Here is a 10,668-nt window from a genome sequence, read left to right as displayed (position 1 = left end):
TGTGCCACTGCCGGGGATTTTTTAAATGATAGAATAAGTGCACATTTCTGCCTTCCTTGTCTATTGCCGCAACGCAGCTGTAGCGCCACAGTGGCGCCCTTCTACAAGCGTCTAATTTGAAGGTAGGCACCTTGTAAAGGCTTACGGGTTCAGGGCGCTCACTCACCGCGAATATTCATTCCGTAATGCAACATTCAAGATTTGTTTTCAAGTATTACATTACAAACTACCTTCCTCGCCGAGGAGCACTCGCCTGTAATATAACCTCCAAGATTCGATTAGGCTGCGATTCCATCAGAAATGTGCGAAGTAGCGTGCGTGCGAGTGTCTCTGAGTGCCTTTGAGTCCCTTTGAGTGCCCGTCAGAGCCAGCGAGAGCCAGGAGTGACCAGCAGTCAAAGGCACTCGCAGGCACCTAAGTAAAGACTTGAAAACATTTCCACTATATTTGGTGGAGTCGCAGCCTTACAATTTGAACAGATTGTTTACATTACAGGCGAATGCTCGGCACTGTCTGTAATGCTCGCTTTTTAACAATGTGTCGCTTTTGATTAATGTGACGATTTCAAGTATAATTTGCTTCCAGAAATACTTAGAAATTACAGTAGAATATCTTCAAGAGTTAATACGTGTTATCTTTTACACTTTTATTTTGTCGTTAAATGAGAAAGTAAACAGTCTTTGCAAATACGTTCTATAGTGTCACCATTCTCTCTCACTTGCCACTTGTCAAATTCTAATGAAAATACGCGGAAATATTTGCCGCTGACTTTTCTTTTGAAAAACAAATCTGTAATATAATTAAATAAATAATTATTTATTGATAAAGTCGTTTGTGATTAGTGGATTTAAGTTACGAAATGATTGCCACAAAGGTAATTTTATGAAAATTGTTTATCTTGTAAAAATTGACAATTCATTGTTTTTACCAACACGAGAACATTCTAGACTTTATTTAGTTATCAAATTGGTGAGAAAAAAAAGAAAAATAATTCTTAAGATAAACCAACAGCTCTGCAGTATCATAATTACATAATCACAAGTTATATTCTTACGTGGTACTCCCACAATACTCGTTGAATAGCAAAACATGCAGAAACCTCTAAAATTACTTCCAAATTCAAATTCAAAATAATCTTTATTTCATAGGTAAGCATTATTACACTTGAAATTGTGTAATAATGCTTACCTATGCGGAAATCTCGATTTTGGCTATATATATATATAGCCCCTAATAACATGAATTTTTAAAAATATTTAATAATATACTCCCGGACACATTCGAGCCATCTCGCATTTTTGTCATAAAGGGCTAGAAATACAAAAATGGTGTTATCACCTAAAAAAAGTTTTCCTCATGTTGCAAATCCAAATTCCCGACAAGGACTTATGGAAAAGACATTTAGTATAGTACCTTCAACATTGCATTATAGTTTTTATCTACACACGTATCATAAACTCTCTATAATGTGTTCAAAAACTGCAAATTACGACCAGCATGAAGGTAAACTGTTTTGTTAGAACAAATTTCTTATCTGTGAAAATGTTATTATTGCTTCCTAATAACATCGAATTCGATGTTATTATTACATTTCAATTTCAAACATCTCTGAAAACCAAAACAATTGATTCGACCTCAATCTAATATCAGTCGAGATGAAGTTTGATTTAAAATGAAATGTCAATAGCAAACAATTTTGACAAATCTCACATGTTACTTGATATCGAACGATACCATCTGATTCTATTTTGTCTATGAATTTAAAATAAAAACTACGGTTGTGTGACATGCATAAGAAAAGTTTTTATTTGCCGCCATTTCGCCATTTGTAACATGCGGTTCCTGAACACGTTACAGAGAGCTTATAATATGTGTCTAGATAAAGCAGTGCATGTAACTGTACACAATTAGGCGTTAAAACACTCGTGAGATGTTTTTATGAAACTCGCCTGAATAAACCCACACTCGTATTTTAATGCTTTTCATTATGTAACGGTCACATAAACTACTATTGATCAATCAAACATCGTTTAAGTTTAGGGCACTTAGTACTGAAAACGCATGGTGACTCAAATTATGTGTCCAGAAGTATACGGGGTTATTTTTTAAATACTAACAACCTCACATATTATAACAACAATTTTTATTCCACCATTTAATAAATTCATCATATTTTACTACATAGTATACTAAACAGCTCTATACGGTAATAACTTTTTTATAACATGAAGTGATGGGACGAACAAGTTGTACACATGATGATAAGGGATGTTAAGCACGCCTCACAGTGGGCCCAAATTGATAATTCTTGGACATTGGAATAACTTGTGGAGTATCGAGCTAATTTTTATGTGATAGATTATAACATTCCTAACAACTTTTATTATTGTATAATTTCTTGAAAAGTTGATAGTTTCGGAGAAGAAAAATAATAATATTTTTTATGGAGAAATTTTCTTCTTCATCTTATTTTTTATCTCAAAATATACGAAAATGTAATGTGCGTGGGTTACTTACAGTACAGTATTTTTCTATGTAGAAAAAAATAATCCGTCTGCATTACTTCCGACTTTGTAAGTAAAGGTGCAGCAAAATTGCCAACATTTTAATGTAATTTTTTAACAAAATACATGAGCTGCGACTAAAGAAAAACTAATTTTAGTGTAATTTAGAGAATGTTATAACAATAAAACGAAAGTTAAGTCGAAACTAGTATATTGTGTTAAAAAATAAATAACAAATCTAAAAATTTGCCATCTTGCTCTTAAAACCGCATGTACCTGAAGATGGATTCTTTTTTTCTTGATAGAGAATGATTGGACCTATACTGTAAATAAACCACACCCATTATATTTTTGTACATTTCGAGATAAAAAATAAAATGTTTATTTCTCCAAACAAAAAAAACAAAAAACATCAGGAATGTTATTTTGTATCGTATGAAAAGAAATCAGCTCTGTATTCCTGTATATGTTTTAAACATAACCTTGTATATAGAGTGTTTTTTTTTAAATGGGACAGTATGGGGAAATCCAGAACCATAGAGGATATAAGCAAACTGTCTTAGGAGCCATTAAGCCTTTTTTTGTGAAAACAATTTTGTGATAGTCAATTTTTTTGTCAAGTGTGGGTTGTCCATAAAAATGAATAAAATTAACCAACATTTTTTTTAGTGCTTTTCGACTCATTTAGGGATAATTTTATTCTATGGGACGAAAAAAACCGGGACAGCAGAAGTTGGTCAAATTTAATAAAATGTTTTTTCATACAGAATATAGGTTTAAGAACCAAAATCCCTATCATAAAAACCAAAAACTTATAATTTCTTCAAAGGTGAGAGAATAAACTATTAACATCTATTATTTCATTTTCAGCTGGAAATATTAGTGGACTTTGGGCCTAAACCAGACATGTGTTGTGTGGAGAAAACTATTAACAAACTCAAAAGTGTGGATGGCGTTAAACAGGTACCTACCACCATCACTTAGCCACCTTATCTTTAAAATAGCTGAATGTTCATGAAATATAGCTAGGAATCATCCCAAAACAGAACCACATTCAAATGGTATGATGGTGTAACGGGTTGTTGTTCGCAACTCAACGTCCAAGCGCCTATTTTGCGTGTGGTGGGTGCAGGGTCCTACTCGTGTCTCCCAAGCTATTCCAAAAATCTCAGCCAGTCAGACTAACTGACAGCGTGGCCACGCTGCCGGAGCATTGCAGTAGGATGTGCGCTGCGGTTTCCTCCCCTTCCACGCATGCTCTGCATAGAGGGCTGTCCGTGATATCTAAATTGAAAAGGTGTTTATTATGTGGACCATGACCCGTTAGAGTGGCAGTTCGAATGTGAAGGTCTTGCCTTTAGTTTGATTAATTGTCGAGATAGACTGGCGTTGAGCTTTGGGAGGGCTACCCTCGCCTGTCTACAAACCGTAAGGGTTGTCTATGCGTTATTATGAGAAGATTTTGTACCTTTGTATGTAGCCGTTCTTGACCATTGGTAGGTGAGGGTCACTATGGATTCTGGTCCTTCAGCGTCCGTTTCGGACCCTTTTCTGGCTAGTTTATCTGCTGCGTTATTGCCACGTGAGCCGTTGTCCTTTAATCAACTGTGTATACATACTTCCATGAGTGCATGATATCATTCGTAAATCGACCCCTCCTACGTAAAGTATCATATGTCCAAATTGCGAAGTTTTCAGGGGAGCATTTTAAAGATTGGAATTCACTGAAATTAGTATAACCCGTGACTTTAGCATTTTTCAGTTTTATTCGGCAAAGCAAGTTACTCACACAAAATCCTAGATATCGGTTAGATGAACAACCACAATTTATTTTATAATTTTATACTAACGCAGATGTGCGTCAACAAGCGGGTAAACTAAAGTGAGTCTGGGCGGGTCGGGTGACGCTCCCCTGTAAACTTGGCAATTTCGACATACGATACTTTACGTAGGAGGGGTCGAAATGAGCCCTGAATTTATGTCATAGCTCTTCAGTGTTTGAAGTACTGACATGCTGTCGGAGAGTATTCGAATGGATTGATGCTTTATCCTTCTCTATTCTATTTCCTTCATGGCAGCTACTAGGCTTAGGCCAGTTCGGTTTCGATTATTGTTGTTAGTTAATATTGTTCAATAACGCCAACGTTTTGGTAGCATCAAGGTATTTATTTTTAGATGAATCTCTTCGAGGGAATGCTGTTGTGGAGATCATACCTGGGGTTTTACTCTTCTCGCTATGATTGTTTCTGCTGCCAACTTCATACCCATGCATTTTTTTTATAATATCAAGTGACGGGACGAACAAGTCGTACGCCTGATGGTAAGCTACACGCCTGTTCATAACAGTTGCAGTGCCACTCAGTGCTTTAAATCGCAAAGATCTGAGGGCACTGCCACTGCGCCCGTCACTCTGAGACATAAGTCGATGTGCTTGTAATTTCACCAAAACCCTTCAAAAGAAGTCTTTCACAAGAAGCTCTACTGCTACATTCAACCTGGAAACTGTGTTGTGGTCATTAAGCAGTGTTGATATCCAGATATTGAGGTTACCTGTTCCTAAATTTGTTTTTGGTCTAGATTATATTTTTTATTACTTGTTCTACAGGCATGTTTCAAAGAGGGTGCGATCGTAGTAGAAACCACACTACCCAGTTCTCAGGTTCTTGATTTGGTCACCAGTGCGTCGGGCAAGAGGGCTGTGTTGCAGGGCTTTGGCGGTAAGTTATCATTGGAGGCAAACTTGACTTATTATCTAAGGCACTAGTGTTACGGAAGTCTGAAACAACGTCGGTACAACAAACAACCTAACAAAATATTGCGGTAAATACTTACATACATATCATCACGCTTGTCTCCCACTGGGGTAGGCAGGGACTATGGACCTTCACCGGTAAATACTATACCTAATGTGAACATATGTCCCGCTTTGACAAAACAGGAAACATGTGACAAGAAATACTTAAAAAAGGCGCGAAAACGAAAAATATCGCACTGCTATTACAATAGTTTTATAACTCACAATATGTGAAATTTAAGATTATACCATTGTTGAACGGAAAATTTGATTCTCTACACGTCAATAAAACCGTCATTAGAACATTGTAAAAAACAAGTAAAATATATCTACTTAACGACTTAACTCAAAATGAGACACGCTTTATGTGAGCTAGTTCTGGCCAAAATAGTCCTTATTCAAAGATATGAAACTATTTTTTCTCTTTTATTTTTAAATATATATAGTTTGCAAGTAGGAAATAACTTATAGATAAATTTACACAGATCTTTCACGGGAAGCGAGTAATTCGTTTTTCGTCGATACTGAGAAAATACACTTTTTGAGTTAAGACACTATTGTATTAATAGTGCGATATGTAAAGCCAGCCCACCGGACTACACAAGATAGTTCTTTTTAAAATTTGTGACCATTAAACATTTTTAGTTCTTTTTTATTTTTTTTAACGATTGAACATTTGGTTTTATTTTTAATACACAAGAAATCTGCAAATGTCCGAGGGAAAGAAATAATGGTCATGTTACTGATCGCAGTATTTTGTTATTATTATTTTTTCATTAATAGCATTAATAGATATTTATTGATCTTTCAAAATGATAATATAGTATTAGAATAGTTTTATTTGAGATTTAAGAATTGTCTTCTTAGAATTTTTATTTGTTGTTAATATGTTCATAAACTTGATCCCATAGATAATTGAAATGTTGCCCTCTCTGTGTATTTTGCTGTCCCCAGCAGGGTCCCAAAGCACTCCTTGCCCGTGGACGACCTGACTGGTTCAATTACCCCGGGCAATTATTTCTTCCCGTGGGTCACCTATGTCCACCTGGACGGACCATGGGCAATTATTTCTTCCCGTGGTTCACCTAGGGATTTTTCTTTTCTCGTGAATCACGTTATTAATAAAATCCCTTTAACATTTCAATTACAAAGATGTAAGACTATTTTGTTGTCTATTAATTTAATATTTTAATGAATCGAATTTGTTGTCAGAAGTTGGCCGAAGGACTAAAATACGAATAAATTAAATTTTAAAAGTATAAAATGAGTAGTGAAGAATTTAATTTCGTCCTGAGAATAGGTGGCAGTAATATTTATGTACAAGTTTAGAAACGATTAATGTTGATGTCTTAAAATGCTAGTGACAATTTTATTTTTCCTATATCTTTGTTTTCATTTTAGAGTTTAGCCAACAATATACAAGTTTTATAAGTATTGTAAAATTTGTGGAGTTAATTAAATAATAATAGTAATAAACATCGCGCAATAAACATAAAAAAGACTTTTTGTGCATCAAACTGTAAGTTATGCATATATTTTTTTAAACTATATATATGTAATTATAATAATAACGCACACACTCAACATAGCCCCGCACTAGGGAAACCGAGAATTGCGGGTGCCATGGACATACACATTGACAACCACAAATTACATCCAAACTCACGAGAGAAATAAATGTAGGCCATACAAATATTTCTCCCGGCCCGGGAATCGAACCTGGGACCTCTGCGTGGCAGTCCGGCTACAGAGGCAGTTAATAATGGCCAGCATCAAACTGTTAATGTTTGACGTGGACCACCACCAGTATAAGTTTTGCGTATTTCTATTTTATACGTAAGAGGTGAACCACGGGAAGAAATAATTGTCCGTGGTCCATCCAGGTGAACCAACCAGGTGGTCCCAAAGCTCTAATATTAGTAAGACCCTTTGCTACATTGTATACTTTTATTTATTTATTTATTTATTCATACATTGCAAACTAACAGCTAAGTAGCCAAAGCGCTTACACGTCATACAATTATTATGATAAGTATTACAATTCAAAAAATAGTTAACAGCAAATTATTCTAGTCCTTATTCTAACATTTTATGATAACGCTGACTACACAATGTAGGGAGACATCTCTCTACATATATAGCCAACGCGATCAGCGAATAAATCAATTGAGTCACATTGAGTGAGTATGTCCCCGATCAGGCTTATTGCGCGAATGGTAGGCGCGTTTTCAGCGTACAATGTGCGCGTGCGGGGCTTGCCTAACAGCCGTGGATATCGGCGCGGGGCCACCGCACCCTCATCACTCCACAGGATACGAGTGGGCACCAACAGATCCACCTTACTTATTATGCCACTGTCCACCCTGTGGTGGATCGCGGAAACAAAATGAGCCAGCAGCTGCATCTTTCGCCTCCGAGACAAAGTGTCCAACTCTACCATACCCGAAACAAAAAGCGATGGATACAAGTACGGGTAATACCCGTACTGCCGTTTATAAAGCCAACGTGCAAACTTACGCTGAACTCGTTCCAACATTATAGAGTATTTATCTTCATAAGGGTCCCAGACTACAGCTGCATATTCCAGCTTGCTGCGTACGTAGGCGCTGTACAACATCCTCGCCACAGCCACGTCATTGAATTCATATGATGTCCGTATAACAAATTTTGGGAATGCAATAAAGTATTGCCCTCACATTACCGATTTCTGTTGCCAAGCAGTAATGAGAACATTACTGTGTTCCGATTTGGAAGGGCTAGCGTTCCCATTATGTCGTGACGACAAATAGTCGTGCAGTTGAAACTGTGGTGTCTTATATATTTAAATGAAGTTGTTCACACATAGAACAACACGATTAACTGTTGTTAACTGATGAAATGTGATTCCGTTTGTTTTGTAATTAATGTTTTGCTGTTTTTCCCACACCACCGAATGGAACAGCCCCCCCGTTGTTTCGACACCTCCTACGTAAAGTATCGTATGTCGAAATTGCCAAGTTTACAGGGAAGCTTTTTATAGTTCTGAATTCACTGAAATCAGCATAACACGACAAAGCTAATCTAATAGATCATCTAACCGATATGTAGGATTTTACAATACTCTGTGTAAGTAACCGTTTCCGAATAAAACTGAAAAATGCTAGTCACCTGTTAAGCTCCTTTCAGTGCATTCAAAACTTTAAAACACTTCCCTGTAAACTTGGCAATTTCGACATACGATACTTTACGTAGGAGGGGTCGAATTATATTATCTTTATTACAATAAATACAGAATATTTTTGGAAGAGAGTCGATATTTAAAAGTAATATAAGGCCCATTTGCCTGACGAGTTGCCAGGGATGGATGGCCCTTATTTCGTCTCTATTTCTGGTTATATACTCGATGCTTGGTTACTATCCCCAGACACTCAATCTGCAGTAGCAATGATATCAAGTGGTTCCTGCTGCCACGGTGGCTTGGTTGGCGTCATCCGCTTCCAGCAGTCGCCCCAGGGCCTCATTGCAGACGGGACCATTGATGGTCTACCGTGCGGAAGCCACGGGTTACACGTGCATGCTAGTGGAGATCTTAGTGATGTGAGTAATTGTTGTATAACGTATTTGTCATAGATTTCTCATACATGGCGCTACGGCTAAAAAGTTGTTAAAAAACCAAATACAAAGACACGACAACAAAAACACAGAAAAATTTGTGATGTCCGCTGGTTCGTTCCGTGGCTTAGTTGGTATAGCGTCTGCCACGGTAAGCTACAAGACGTCGGTTCGAATCCGGCCGGATCGAAGGAATTTTTTCCGAGTGTTCGATCTTTGTACAACTATAACTAACTAGTGGAGTAATTTCACATAAAAAATAGTTGAATATCAATTCAATAATTTAAATACAATGAATAGCGACATCTCTAGCCAGGGCTGGTAGCTGTAAAGGTATCTAAGTGGGTGACGAAATATCATAGATTTCTCGTTGATGGCGCTACGGCTAAAAAGTCGTTGAAAAAAAACCAAATACAAAGACACGACAAGAAGCACATAGACAAAATTCGTGAGGTCCGCTGGTTCATTCCGTGGCTTAGTTGGTATAGCGTCTGGCGCGGTATTCTAAAAGACGTCGGTTCGAATCCGGCCGGATCGAAATTATTTAAGAGAAAAACGCCTTGAATTGGAGAATAGCAAAATCGACCATTAAAATAATTGCTCCTTATAATAAAATTTAGGCGCTTCTTATAAAAATGGATCTTCATGCGTGAACAGCCACCTTTAGAGGTGGATGATTTTCTTCAAAATTAACCATGAACCACTATGGAGGTACCCTCTTTTTCAACAAAAAAAGAATCATGAAAATCGGTTCACAATTACCGGAGTTATCGCGTAACATACATACAAAAAAAAACGTACAGCCGAATTGAGAACCGCCTCTTTTTTGAAGTCGGTTAAAAACTAATAACAAAACGAACGCCCCATTAATTTACCGGTTTGGTGCAACAAGAGCCGATAACACAAGGAAAAAAAATTATTTTCAAATATTTGTAATGGTTTTAAAGTAATAGTAATAACACCTGAAACTTTTAGCTTAAATCATTGGACAAATAAATAATAAAGTATATAAGAGTGATATTACAAATATTAAAAATCTCACTTTTACGTGATACGTCCTTGTTACACCCAATGCTTCAATTAGCTTACCTATACCAATAACATAAAGATATTTTGAATTTCACTTATGCCTCCGACAGGGTTGCAAACGAATTGGTGAGCACTATAATCCAAACAATTGTTGCCATGGCAGCCCTACCGACCCACCGAGTTCAAGACACGCGGGGGACCTAGGGAACATAGTCGCAGATAACACAGGCAGGGCCACGTTTAAAATCTGTGATGAGGTCCTTAAGGTAAGTAAACTTATTATGGTTTGTCTGCTCGAGTTTTAGAATCTATCTCTCTACTTTTAGGTCGGTCAAAATGGTATATAGTTATTAGACATAGCAAATTCGTAAAGAAAGTTCGTAATAGCATTTGGTTATGAGTCTCCAAATCTATTGTTATCAGTCCGTAGACAACATAAATTAATACTTACTGTCATTTTACCAATATTACATACGCGGAATTGCACTGTCCCCGACGTTATTTCAATGGCTCTAGTGAAAAGGGGTATAAGTGAAAAAAAAACAAACTTTACAAGGAAACGCGAAAAACACTTAACGCCTAATATCATATCACACATATACTGCTATTCTACGGCCACTGTAATCTCAGTATTAGCAGTCCTAGAGTTAATGGTCCATGGTGATGTTCAATATACTTAATAATATTAATGAGTATCATATATACACGCACAGATTAGCAGTCCTAGAGTTAATGGTCCATGGTGATATT

At 36.8% G+C, this 10,668-nt stretch overlaps 1 protein-coding gene across 1 annotated transcript in view; it reads left to right on the top strand.

The window, feature by feature from the left end:
- Window positions 1-759: 759 nt before the first annotated feature.
- LOC113238072 (copper chaperone for superoxide dismutase) overlaps window positions 760-10,668 on the top strand; it is a 14,532-nt gene continuing 4,623 nt past the window's right edge. Inside the window, exons 1-5 of the mRNA XM_026474795.1 lie at window positions 760-874; window positions 3,375-3,467; window positions 5,110-5,221; window positions 8,702-8,874; window positions 10,029-10,184. Coding sequence (XP_026330580.1) covers window positions 860-874; window positions 3,375-3,467; window positions 5,110-5,221; window positions 8,702-8,874; window positions 10,029-10,184 — 549 coding nt within the window. The 5' untranslated portion in view covers window positions 760-859. The remainder of the gene's footprint in view (window positions 875-3,374; window positions 3,468-5,109; window positions 5,222-8,701; window positions 8,875-10,028; window positions 10,185-10,668) is intronic.

This window comes from Hyposmocoma kahamanoa, unplaced genomic scaffold (assembly GCF_003589595.1).
Source record: "Hyposmocoma kahamanoa isolate Upper Pololo Valley unplaced genomic scaffold, ASM358959v1 94424, whole genome shotgun sequence".
In the NCBI taxonomy this organism is placed as follows: domain Eukaryota; kingdom Metazoa; phylum Arthropoda; class Insecta; order Lepidoptera; family Cosmopterigidae; genus Hyposmocoma; species Hyposmocoma kahamanoa.
The sequence above is the reverse complement of the archived record's forward strand: the minus strand, read 5'-3'. Positions and strand labels throughout refer to the sequence as shown.